General features: G+C 38.5%; 1 protein-coding gene across 4 annotated transcripts in view; it reads right to left on the reverse strand.

Moving 5' to 3' along the window:
• The window catches only part of MFN1 (mitofusin 1), a 42430-nt gene that overhangs the window by 6260 nt on the left and 22208 nt on the right, over positions 1–13962 (reverse strand). For all 4 annotated transcript variants that reach the window (XM_058661067.1, XM_004591326.3, XM_058661066.1 and 1 more), the window contains exons 8-15: positions 11297–11450; positions 10442–10509; positions 6518–6639; positions 4037–4163; positions 3819–3923; positions 3628–3730; positions 3275–3504; positions 1465–1617 (exon numbers count right to left, since the gene is read on the reverse strand). In XM_058661067.1, the coding sequence (XP_058517050.1) occupies positions 1465–1617; positions 3275–3504; positions 3628–3730; positions 3819–3923; positions 4037–4163; positions 6518–6639; positions 10442–10509; positions 11297–11450 (1062 nt within the window). The remainder of the gene's footprint in view (positions 1–1464; positions 1618–3274; positions 3505–3627; positions 3731–3818; positions 3924–4036; positions 4164–6517; positions 6640–10441; positions 10510–11296; positions 11451–13962) is intronic.

The following is a 13962-nucleotide window of genomic DNA, read 5'->3' on the forward strand; positions in this document are numbered from 1 at the left end:
CTTTAGCCACTAGGCCACTGCGCCGGGCCCTGGTCAATTATATTTTCTAAAAATATATATTCATTCTCAGTGAGAAAATCTTAGTTATTCAAAATTCAATCAGGCTGAAAAAGAATCCGCCTCAGCACATAAGTACCAGGAAAGAACTTTCATAACCTGTCAGGTCTGTTGATTTAAGGCATCTCAAAACAAGAAAAATTTTTAGTTCAGAGGTTTCCAAATCAAAACATTTTTAAGATGTCAGTAATATGAAAAAAATTTTAAGATTTAGGTCTGACATGATGGCTCAGCAGCTAAATCCTCACCTTGCATGCCCACGATTTGATATAGGAGTAATATAGTTCGTGACCCGGCTGCTCCATTTCCCATCCAGCTCTCTGCTTGTGGCCTGGGAAAGCAGATGAGGATGGCTCAAGGCCTTGGGACCCTGCACCCAGGTGGGAGACCCAGAAGAAGTTCAGGGCTCCTGGCTTCCAACCAACTCAGACCCAGCTGTTGTGGTCACTTAGGGAGTAAGCCAGTGGATGGAGGATCTTTTTGTCTCTCCTCTCCATAAATCTAATCTGCATTTCCAATAAAAATAAATATTTAAGAAAAGATTTATTTGAAAGAGTTACAGAGAGATGAGACAGGATGAGAGATCTCCCCTCTCCTGGTTCATTCCTCCAAATGGCTGCAATGACGGGGCTGGGTCAGGCCGACAGCAGGAACTTACAACGCCATCCAGCATTCCCACATGGGTGCAGGGGCCCAGACATGTGGACCATCTTCTACTGCTTCCCTGGGCACACTAGTAGAGGGCTGCCAGTCTCAAAGCGGTGCTATGTAGGAAGCCTGCACCTTGGGCTACCCCACAATACAGCCCTAATACGGTCCCTGCATCCCCTCTCAGGGCGCCTAGGCTCTAATCCTGGCTCAGCGCTGTTCTAGCTTCCTGCAAATGGACATCCTGGGAGGCACTGGTGCTACTGCAGCTATTTGGGTCTTGCCACCACATCGGGAACTGGGCTTGAGTTCTAGGTTCCTAGTTTGACCTGGCTCATCCCTGCTTGTTTCACGCACTGGCTAGTGCAATACTCGACAGAACTTTGGCATTCTGCCTTTCAAATAAATAAAAATAAATGCAACAATAAATAAACTAATATTTAATACTTTCAGATGCATTGCCCTGACATTCAGAGAAAGCTAAATGGGACACTTAGTCCTTTTATGTTACTCCAATGTACAAGGAAGTAATTAAGAGGTAGTTTTAAAAACTAGATAGCTGGTGGTATTTCTAAAGATACATGTATACTCACAGATATGAATGTATTAAAATCTAAAATCAAACTTCTGAATTTACTACTTGTAACAGTTTCGTATCACTTTAAAGATCCTTACTAGAAATAAAAACAAATATACCTTTTGTGAGCTAACAGGCACCTTTACGGACATTTCAGTTGTAATTGTACTAGTGTTTCTTACCACTCCTCCGATGACAATGATGCCCATGGACGTTCTGGACGTGAGAGAAGCTAATGCTGTTATTAAGGTCACCATGAGCTCTTCCTGCGACGCATTATCTGGCACTGCTGGATTGGCGGGAGCAGTGGGAGTAGAAGCCAAAGACCTAGGGAGCTAATCAATTTGCAGGAGAAAAAGCTTAGTACATTTAACTGTAAGTGAAATACTTACATATTTCTTATACCTATAAAATTTTTCTATATTTCTGCAAAATTACTAGTAAATCTATGTACAAAATAATGACTATGTCATAAATATACAAGAAAATAAAACAATTAAAAACTGTTCTAACAATTAGTCCTGCCAAACAATAACTTTTATATTACACACACTAGGCTAAATTTTTAACTGGACCCTCAACTCTCAGGAATTAGAGCCATTTTTGAAAGTCTCATATCAAAAGCACAATTTTTTAGAAATCAAAAAGTAAGACTATTTTTGTTAAAAACAGGTACCTTTTAAATTTCACATTACAGCAAGGAAAACAGAAGGACAAGTTCAGACTTTAAAAATATATTTGGAAATCACATATCCGATAGAAGAAATATTAACTAGAATGTACATCTTCAAGAAAAATAAAGTGTTTATAAAACCAGAAACATAAATGTTCACAGCAGTATTCATAATAGAAAATAAAAACCCAAGTGTCCAATTGATGAACAGATCAATGTTTTTTCTCTAACAAAATATTACTTGACCATAGGAAGGAATAAAATAGGGAGACACCAACACCTTAAGGATAAACCCTAAAGTCAACCACAGAAGATTCATGTTTTACTTATTTGAAAGGCAGAGTTGCAAAAAAGAGAGGAAGAGCCACAGAAACAGCTCTTTCATCTGCTGGCCTGCTTCCCAAATGACCACAACAGCTGGGGTTGGGGCAGGCTGAAGCCAGGAGCTTTTTCCGGATCCCCCACATGGGTCCGGGTGCTCCGGTACTTGGCCCAACCTCTGCTGCATCCCCAGGAGCATTAGCACTGAACTGGATTGAAGTAGAGCAGCCAGGCATCCCAGGCAGCAGCACACCAGCCCAGGCCATATTTTTATGTAATCCCATTTACAGGAAATGTTCAGAAAGGACAAATGCAGGTGTTGGCATCATGGTGTACCAGGTTAAGCAATGCCTACTGCATTAGCTTCCCATCTGGGTGACAGTTCATGTTCTGCAGCTCTACTTCCTACATAGCTCCCTGCTAATATACCTGGGAAATAGTGGTATACGGCCAAAATGTTTAGGCCGTGCCTGGCACTCCTGTGGGAGATCCAGAGGAAGCTCTTGGCTTCAGCCCTAACCACTGTAGCCACCTGGGGAGTAAACCAGTAGATGGAAGATGTCTCTCTCTTCAAACAAGTATGTATATATAAATATAAACAAAGGTAGCTATGTGGCGGGAGTGGAGACAGGGATGATGATTACCTACAAATGGTCATAAGGGTCGTTTTGGGTTCACAGAATGTAAAAATTGTGCTGGTTTTATCTTTTTTTGTGTAAAACAACTGCATTTATTCTAAGTTATCTGAACTCTAAAAACCAAAATTTTTAAAAATAGAATACAGTGTCAAAAAATGAATGTGGAACCACCTAAAATAATATTGGATAAAAACCTTTCAGGTGGGCCTTCCCTTTTGCATGGTATACCTAACACAGAAACAGGAAACAGACACCTGCTTACAAATAAATGTATAGATTTGGTAAAGTTAGTTACATTAGAAAAATCAAAAAAGAAAAAAAAAAATGGAGAGTTCCAACTGGAAGAATCAAGCTCAATACCTGAAAGATAGGCTCTGATAATCCCAGGAGCACCCTCTGTGCATTTGTATGGCCAAGGAATCGATGTACAAGGGAAGACCAGCCCAGAGAAAAATGGAATACAATATCCTCTTGAAAATCGGAACATAATTTGTGGCAATTCAGGTCATAGCTGAGATCAAATTTCTTACATGGGACCAGTGTATGTAGATTATTCTGTATACCAGCTGGAAGCAAAGGCTTTAAATTTTCTAGAGAAAACAAAATGATGACATTTATTTTAACAAATAGAAAAAAAATGTTTTTATCTTCTATGAAACAGACAACAGAAAGCAGACCAACACTCTCACACTATGTGCAGGCATAAATATTACCAATAATTTCCTGCTGGGATTGCAGCATTGAGGCATTAACTTCACTGGTGCACCGGTCAGCCAAATTTCTTCCCATACCATCCTCTATGTGCTTATTCAACTCCTGTTAACAACAGCACATGTCTACATTATTTCTTCTCCAGGGAAACTTGCTGAATCACAATGTCCACCCCTCAGTATATTTAACTTACACTTTTATACACTTTCAACACACTTGGAGTAGGATGAAACTCAGAACAAAATTCATCAACCAAGACAGACAGCCGACAAATTTCATCTGTCATTGCACAGGAAACCTGAAAATATAAAAATCTTAAAAATATTCCTCTAAGCTAAGGAATAACATTTATAAAAGTCAAAAACTGTTTGCATTTTCAAATACTTTAAGAATGAAGTTACTGTCACTCACTTTATTTGCCACCTCTTCAGTAACCTCCTTAATTTTTTTCTTAACATCCAATGTCAAAAGGTTCATCTGGTTCCGTATGAAGTCCAGTCTATCAATCTGATCTTCCCTCTCTTCCAGGGAATAAACTCTATTATGGTATGGAGAGTAATCAATGTTCAGGGCATATTAATGTCCCAAAACAATCAAGCAATGACTCACGTTAAATGTATTGAACCAACTATTAGTAGGACATAAGAAAAAAGAAATCCTGAATACCAACAGAATTCAAATATTTTAATGACAGTTAAATAGGGGCTAGCAAATGGTACCCCAAAAAGTCAAATTCAGCCAGCTTCCAGTTTTTATTAAGTTTTTCTTGGAACAGCCACAAGTATTTATTCACTATCTAAGGCAGGTAATTTTTGCTCTAAAGCTGCAAAAGAGACAGTATGATTCTCAAAGCCTAAATTTACTAACTTCTTTTTACAAAGTTTGCTGGTCAGGCCAGTGTGCCAGTGTAACACCACAGTTCTCAGCCTGCAGTGCCAGCACCCCATATAAACACTGGTTTCTCATCCTGGCTGTTCCACTTCGCATCCAGCTCCCTGCTAAGACCTGGGAAAGCAGCAGAGGATGTTTAAGCACTTGGGCATTGCACCTACATGGGAGACTCAAAAGCAGCTCCAGGCTCCTGGCTCTAGATCATCTCAGCTCTGCCACTATGATCATTTGGCAAGTGAAACAATGAATGAAACATCTCTCTCCTCTACCTCCTTCGCTCTGTCAATCTGCCTCTCAAATAAAAATAAATAAACCTTTAAAAAAATCTGTTGATTCCTAGTAAACACAGGAAAACAAAATTTTAAGATCCTTATAATATATATTTTTAAATTTTTACTGGAAAAGCAGATTTACACAGAGAAGGAGAAACAGAAAGATTTTCCACTCATTGGTTCACTCCTCAAATGGCTGCAACAGCTGAAGTGGTGCTGACTCAAAGCCAGGAGACAGGAGCTTCTTCCAGGTCTCCAAAGCCGGTACATGGTCCCAAGGCTTGCAGCCATCCTCCACTGCTTTCCCAGGTCATACATAGGGAGTTAGATGGCAAGTGGAGCAGCCAAGACATGAACCAGCACCCATATGGAATGTTGGAGCTGCAATGCAGAGGATTAGCCAGTTGAGCTATTGCACCAGTCTGAGATCCTTTTAATATCTTTAGCAAAAGCTACATAACTATGGTTATGTACATAGCTATGGTTATGTAAGCTACATTCAAATATATCTTCTTTGTGCCATATTTACTTTTACTTTAACATCATATATAGATAGATGCAGATATAGTTTTACATATTCTTTATGTATTTCAAAGGCAGAGAGAGCTCCCATTCACTGGTTTGCTCCCAAATGCCTTCAACAGCCCCTGGCTGGGGCCAAAGCCAGGAGTTAGGAACTCAATGCAGTCTTGTCCCATGGGTGACAGGCAGCCAGTCTACTGAGTCATCATCCCTGGGTCTGTGTTACCAGTTAGCTGGAGTCGAGAGCAGAGCCAGGTTTCAAACCCAGTATGAGACATGGGCATCTTAACCACCAAGCCAAACACCCAACAATAATGTCCCATATTTTTTAAATTAAAATGATCAGTCCATTAAACTAAATTTGGGGCATTATAATAAAGCAACTGAGCTGACAGGGACTCTATAGTAACCAACTTCATTATCCAGAGGCTGAAATCAAACCTAAGTTTCTTAGCTCTGGGTTTTACATGTTAGCAGGTATCTACTTCTGCACATGATGCGTTTTGAACAAAGTACCCAAATCATGTAATACATAGGAAAGGAGGGAATGTTGTTCCCAGCAAGGGAAAATACATTTGGACTTTAATATTTGGTAATTTGTTTCCAACTGAGATTTAACATGGCTCCTTCTGTCATGTCTGATGACGTCCTGATCTATGTTTCAATCACCAAGTCTGTTGAGACAGTGTGGACTCTTGGATGTATTCATTTCCAATTGATAAAATAACAAACAGAATAAGATAATACAGTACAGTATGACATATAAGGGTATAATTTACCAGAGCAACGTTTCGGTTTGTAGGTACTATTACCTTATTTGTTCACCAGATGATAACACACACATATGGCATAAAAGAATAATTTCAAGGTGATCAGTGTATGAATATAGCAAAGGAGGAGGCATGGCTGAATGCCAGTTCTGCACTTCTTCATCAAGTTATGCTTGAAGAACAGACGCTTTCCACTGCTTTAAAGATGCTTGAAAGCCACTGAACAGTATCAAATATTAAATCATACCGGGCAATACTGAGATCCAAGGAATATAAATGATTTGTTCAGGATTATCTTTATACTTTCAAATATTCATTTAAAAAACAAACATCAGTTAAATTCACATTGTTAACTTTGGTGTGAAAAATTTTAGTTTTAACAAGTCTGACACAAAAAAGCTAACATTTTTTATTGCAATAAAATGAACAATGCATACCTTCTCTCTGCTGCTCCCACGTTTATTGAATCCATTATGTTTTTCACAGTATCTAGTATCTGTTTAGCTCTGATAGTGTGCTGCTCAAACTTTGTTTTCACTGCTGACTGCGAGATACACTCCTGCGAGGGGCCCAAGCCATAACACATTACTGCAATTCCATCACAACAGTTTCAGGAATTTAAACACAAAAAACTTGCTGTCTGTTAACTTAAAACATAAATAAGGACAGAAAATAAATTCAAATACAAACAGAACTTTAAGTTATGAAACATAAAATTATGAAGAATCAAAAGTAAACTAAATTTTAACAGCAAGTTCATATCTTTGTGTATTGTTACACAGTAATGTGCAGTGGTCTGGCTATAACAAGGAAAAAAATAAACAAATGGCACTGTTTGTGCAAGTTTCTCCAACAGCACTGCTCATTTTGTGTGGCTCTCTTAATCTAATTCTACCCCATTTATCTTGATTTTTCTCACACTAGTAATAACCTAAATAAAGTTCATAACTGAATTGTGAATTGGTATTCCATCTCCTTTTTCAAAAATTAGTTAAGGTTATGATTGATGTTATGCTACTAAACTAGCAGGCCCACTGATTAGAAGTGAACAACTTCAAAAGGTCTTCAGTGACTCTGATACACTTCCTAATTCATTTTCTTGAATTTTGTATGATTAGGTAGTACAAGCTTTAGTGATTAATTCCTGATGTTCAATATAGTCTTTTCTTGGTAAAAATGAACATCTCCCAAGCTTTAAAATAATATTCACCTAAAATTACATCATTAATAGAACTACATATCAGTACATATTAGTATTACATAATTCCAAAGTTGTCAATACAAAAGATGGATTCCCAAAGAAACTGTTGGACATGTGCAGACAATGGGATGCTGGACTGTCTGACATTGTCCGTACCAGCAATGTCAGGTACACTTAAATAAGAAACTGACAGAATTATGATTCCTTTTGAAGGAATACACTACTCTAACAAAATGGGAAAAATCTGATAGGGGGGTGGGAGTTTGGGGTGGGGGAATCCCAGCCTATGCGAAATTGCACCACATAATTCAAAATTCAAAATAAAAATATATTTAATAAAAAATAATGTTGTCAATGTTACATAATCACTTGTAACCTTATGCTTAGTGTTCGTGCCAGAAATTAATTTCTGGGCCTGGCATGGTAGCCTGGTGGCTAAAGTCCTTGCCTTGCACTCGCCAGGATCCCATATGGGCACCGGTTCTAATCCTGGCGGCCCTGCTTCCCATCCAGCTTCCTGCCTATGGCCTGGGAAAGCAGTAGAGGATGGCCCAAAGCCTTGGGCCCCTGCACCCGCGTGGGAGACCCGCAAGAGACTCTGGGCTCCTGGCTTCGGATCAGCTCAACTCTGGTTATAGCTGCTGCTTGTGGAATCAAAGGATGGAAGATCTTCCTCTCTGTCTCTCCTCCTTTCTGTATATCCGACTTTCCAATAAAATTTAAAAAAAAAAAAAGAAATTAATTTCCACTAGTAAAAAAATCTGTCATTTTGACTCTCTCCTTTAGTATTTTGTTTGACATCAAGAAAACAAAAACAGACTCATTTCTTTAGCTACAGGGCACGTGAGGGTACTGTGGTCAACAGCTGACAAAGGTAGTTCAGCTCACACTCCCCAGCATCACAGAGCTTTATCCATGCCCGTGGGGAGTCACTATTCCCCCAATCACTGTGACTCACTCCATTTCACAACTAATGGGTGGACACTGTTCCCCTTCTGTGTGTGCCCGAAGAAAATGTCAAATGCTGCTATATACTTCCTCTTTTAAAACCACACTAAACTTCTGAACACTTAACTTCTGAACAGTAAACTATTTATTTTATAATGACCATAACTTTGTTTTCATGTTAAGTGATCATCTCATAAATGTGCCAAGTTAAACTCCAGAAAAAAATTGTAATGAAAGCATAAAAATATTTTAAAAGAAAAAAAATTCAAAGAAATTCTATGTTCCTCGATGAAGCAGATCTAGATATCAGCAATGAAGATATAAATGTGTCGGTACAGCACAGTGTTAGAGCTAGACGAGACAAAAGGGAAGACATCTCCACAAGTTATCACACAATGTTATTTCTCAATCAAAAATACATAACAATGGGTAAGCACAGATGAGAATAGCATCTTCTTCTAATTAAAATGTATCCCACACCAGTTTTCCCATTGGTCTGTACGGTATTAAGAGGTACCCTGAAAAAGAAACATGCTATTCACAAATACAGTATTGGGAATATGCCCAAGAGTTTGTATTCTGGGTCAATTTTAAGTATCCTTCATATATATTTATTCATATATGAACCTCCTCAAGGACATCCACATATTAATGGCAGCATTTCCCAGACATAGTTCATTGGGAACTCTACATTTCCAAGATATTTAAAATATTAAACAAATTAAAATGCCAGCTTGTCAGAGTGTCCTACTGCAGACTAGTGAAAAGCTTCAGCATTTATCCACATCCTAATTAAGATAGTTTTGATTTCTCTAGAACATGTACAGGTGCTGATAATCACAGTTATGTATGTGGAAACATCAGAGTTTATCTGTATTGTTTTTAAAACATAACCAACATCCTTACCAAGTCTCCTTGACAACAAACCCCACAAACACTGACTCCCATGTATTATTTCAATATAATAATATTGAAATAAAGAAAGAATGCCAATATACTTTTTAATCTAGAAGTTCAATAATTTCAGCCTCGCTTGCTTGCCTCTCCTTGCTTTACACAGGTCTAACAGAATTTCACTTATTATTTTCTTCCCTTACTAAACAATTTCACAGGTCACTGCAACCATCATTGCTAAATACACACCAACACTGTCTTCTAAAGGGGAGAACACCTTCTTACACATTTGCCAGACAGCTCTATTTAGAACATTCACCACTGGGACAATACTATTACCTAACACTACTCCACATTCAAATTTCACCCATCACCCCAGGAATATCCTTTACCACAAACATTAAAGACATCCTAGAAAAGAATTATTTTATAGTCTTCTTTCTTCAAATAACCAAAAATTAAAAACTAAGATGGGAAAATATATTTAAAAATAAGAATGATAGAAGCTTCTCAACAATTAGAGAGCCTTTATCAACACAGTGGGTTTTCTTTCTCAAACAGGTCTTCATCTAACGGCCTTTTCCCCTTTCACCCAAAGTAAAGGTGAGGAACAGTAAACAAATTATTGATCTAAAAAATTTTGCCAAGTATAGTCGTTACTCACATCTCTTTTTAAGGTAGTTACTAGTTATAAGGAAGAATAGCTACAGATGGAAGTTTCTTCAATTCTCAGTTTTTGTTTCAACTCATAAAAGGCAAGGTAACATGGAATCTATGCAGAATTATATTAACGAGGGCTAAGTAAGAGTTTAGATTCCCAGAGTCCTAATGAATCAGAGCTATATCAATTATTTTTGTATTCATTCATTTGCTCAGCAATCTTTCACAAAATGTGCAGATTAACAAGTAACAAATGTGAGTAAAATTTTATCAAATTAACATTAGCCACATTCTATATCTCTATAAATAGTATAACAAAAAGAAAAAAACGATGATTTTCACTTCGCTGTATTATAATCGTTTGTCCTTGCGCCACATGGCTGAACATGGAATTTCATTAACTGCAAAACCTAGGCAACACTCGAAAACAGCTTCTCCTTATATGAGTAAGTATGTAAGGAAAAACAAATTAGGATCTTTAATTCTCAATCCTTACACATCATCCATTTTGCACGGGTTTCCTTTCTTCCAAATTTCCTTGTTTCAGTAACTGCACTAAATAACAGCAAAGGTTACTGATGAAGATAAATAACAAAGATTTCATTCTCCAACCAATATGAAAGTTTTACATTAGCCAATACAGTCACAAAATTCCTACCTCAAAGATTTGTTCAAAATTCTGAAACTCCTGTAGCCTTGCCTGAAATCCTTCAGCAAGTGCCCCACCTGTAATACACAAGCAAAGATTGTAAAACCTAGTAGAGTCATCCACAATTATCACGGGGAATATGTTTCAAAAATTCCAGTGGATGCCTAAAACCAAGAGTGCTATTAAGACTTAGACACACCGTACTGCACTTTTTCCTGTACATACAGAGCAATTTAACACATTTTCCACCATAACTAATCACTTCTCAAGCACTGCGGCCATAACTTTTGTGGTTGGAAATGCAACAGCAAGATTAACACAAATTTCTTTTTCCTTGTTCTCACTTTTGTGGATAGAAGATTCATTCTTACCACTGACCTTAGCAAGCTCAGCACACAACTTCTTTCTTCCCTAATCAAGACAAGAGTTTTCAACTTTTCTCTTAAACAAGCAGTTTAAGCTTGTCTTCAGCACATATCCAACTTTTCAGAATTACTATTCTTGAACTTTGCAGTCACAAAGAAAACAAGGGTTACCTGAACATAAATAAGTACTACAATCATCATAGCCATCAACTTGGTACTTGGTAAGTGATAACAAAGTGACTAATAGGTAGATAGCATATACTGCACAGAAACACTGCACAAACATATCCTGGCGAGGGCAAGATATCATTGCAATATTCAGAACAGCACAAAATTTAAAACATTTCTGTTTCTGGAAATTTCCACTAATGTTTGCAAAGTAGGACCATGGAAAGAAAAGTCACAAAAAAAGGAAGAGCCAGTAAACACAGCAAGATAAGATGTCATTGTTTTCAAAACCTATACTTGTACTTCACCGGAAACCTGTAATTATACATACCGCCTTCTGGCATTCCCTGTGTTTTATGCTTTCTTGCACTAAGAACTTCTTTTGCTGAAACAAAAAAGATACGATTCTGTGCTTCCAATGGACCCACAACTTTGAGCTCATCCACCAAGAAATGCAGGCATCTTTCCATGTGCTGCCTACGTACCTACAAAGAAAAAAAGAATATCAAACAAATATGAAAAACTTCAACAAACATAATTAAAACCAGCTACAGACCGACATTACATTTATAATGAACATTTAGTAATAGTTCCCAAATTCTTAACAAGTCTGTGAAATTTCAATAAAGTTTGATGTTCTAATAAAAGGACATCTTTTTCTCAAATTAAGCATTCTCTTTTGAGCAAGTATTTAAACTTCTGGTGGATCACCAAACACTACACAATTATTATAAAACATTACAGACGAGCACCACTGCACAGCAGAGGAAGCAGTCCTGCACACTAGTGTCCCAGGTGAACTGTACTTGGAAAGGCAGCAAAAGATGACCCAAGTGCTCAGGACCCTGTCACCCACACGGCACACACAGATGGAGCTCCCAGCTCCAGCCTCAGCTGGACCCACCTGGACGTTGCAGCCTTTTGAGGAATGAACTAGCAAATGGAACATGTCTCTCCTTGTTTCTCTCCCTATATATAACTCTTTCAAACAACTATATAAATCTTTGCAAAAAAGTCACAGATAAGTGTTAATTCTAGTGGCATATAAAGAATCAATTTTCTATTAGTGACATATGTGGTTATGTCATTAAAAAAAAACTAAATATATGCAAATTAATGCTCCTGACAGGCAACACTCAAAGCAAGGGTGATCCTCACCGACATTTTTGAAAATGACTGTTTCCATCCCTGGGAGATGACGCAGTGTGACAGCAAGGAGTGGGGCACTTTCTCCTCCCTCTCTCGGTTCTCCCATGAACACAAGAGGGAAAACAAACATTTATCTTGCCCATCTTCCGCCTCCCTGCATCCTAATGAGAACTGGAGACCCCGGGAGAGCTTAATGTTTCTGAAGAACCTCAGTGTTTTCTGCTTTTGTGATTTTTGCCTTACCTGCTTGGCCGGGGACTACGTGAACTCCAGGCTTGACTGTCTATGTGACAGCCAGCAGGACACCTGGGTGGTCACATAGGCAGACCACTCCTCAGGAAGGAGGCCCCTGGTGTTAGATAAGACCCACTGACCTATAGCCCATCAAACTGTACTTTTTGAAAGTTGTTTGCTTCAAATCCACCAACAGAAGCCTGCCAACTTACTCTTTATAAAAGTTAATACTTAAACTGACCAATCATGACTGTATAATTATATGGAATTGGCCTGAAATGTATAAAAACCCTGTGCTGTTGAACCTCAGCCCTTTTTTCCCTCTGGCCCTTCTTCTGCCCTTTTTGCTGCTGATGCTGATTCGGTTGTTGCTGCTCCCTGTCCTGCTGGGCGGGGGACGGGGGGTAAGGGGGGAGCCTAGGTTAGCTTGAATAACCTGCGTTTATGCATTTGCATTGACTTCAGACCCCTGATGATTTTCTGGGGATCGCAAAATCTGGCTAATCCTCTGCTGGTAAGCACAGACATCACATATGGGAACCAGTTCATGTCCTGGCTGCTCCACTTTCCATCCAGCTCCCTGTTTATAGCCTAGGAAAGCATCAGAGGATGGCCAAAATGGTGAAACCAAGCACCCAAGTGGGAGACCAGAAGAAGCTCCTAGTGCCTAGCTTCGAATCAACTCAGTTCCGGCCGCTGCAGCCATTTGGGAAATCAACAGATCTCTCTCTCTGTCTCTCCTACTCTCTGTAAACCTGCCTTTCCAATAAAAATAAAATCTTAAATAACAACAACAAAAAGAAGTCAAAGGGTCACATGATTGTATAAGCTCCTCACCTTTATAATAAATATTTAGAAGTTTTTAAAGATTTATTTATTTTTATTGGAAAGGGAGAGACAGAGAGGAAGATCTTTGTCTGCTGGTTCACTCCCCAAGCAGCCACAACAGCCAGAGCTGAGTCAATCCGAAGCCAGGAGCCAGGAGCTTCTTCTGGGTCTCCCATGCAGTTGCAAGGTCCAAAGGCTTATGGGCATTCTCTACTTCATTCCCAGGCCTGCTTTAAGCAGGGAGTTGGAAATGGAATAGCTGGGATAAGAACTGGTGCCCATATGGGATCCCGATGCACGCAAGGCGAGGACTTAACCACTAAATGACTGGCCCAATAAATATTTAAAGTTAAAAGTCACTATCAGCTATCAGTATTACGTCTAAGATAAAAGATTTCTTTGTTACAATTTAGGAAAATTAAGCTAAGGTGGAATGCTGAGCTCCTGGGGGAGATTAATTTGTTGGTGGTATTTTCTAATTTTCTGATGATTAAGTGAATCCCAATTGAAATTATATAATTACTGGGCTTGGCAGCGTGGCCTGGTGGCTAAGGTCCTTGCCTTGATCCCATATGGCCGCTGGTTCTAATCCCGGCAGCTCTACTTCCTCTCTATCTCTCCTCCTCTCAGTATATCTGACTTTGTAATAAAAATAAAAAATAAATCTTAAAAAAAAAAAAAGAAATTATATAATTACAGAAAATAATAAAAGATACAAAATTGTGTGTTAGATAAAATTCCAACTTTGGGGGAAACAAAATCAAATAATCTAAATATGAACAATTA

Source organism: Ochotona princeps, chromosome 3, assembly GCF_030435755.1.
Source record: "Ochotona princeps isolate mOchPri1 chromosome 3, mOchPri1.hap1, whole genome shotgun sequence".
NCBI classification, from domain to species: domain Eukaryota; kingdom Metazoa; phylum Chordata; class Mammalia; order Lagomorpha; family Ochotonidae; genus Ochotona; species Ochotona princeps.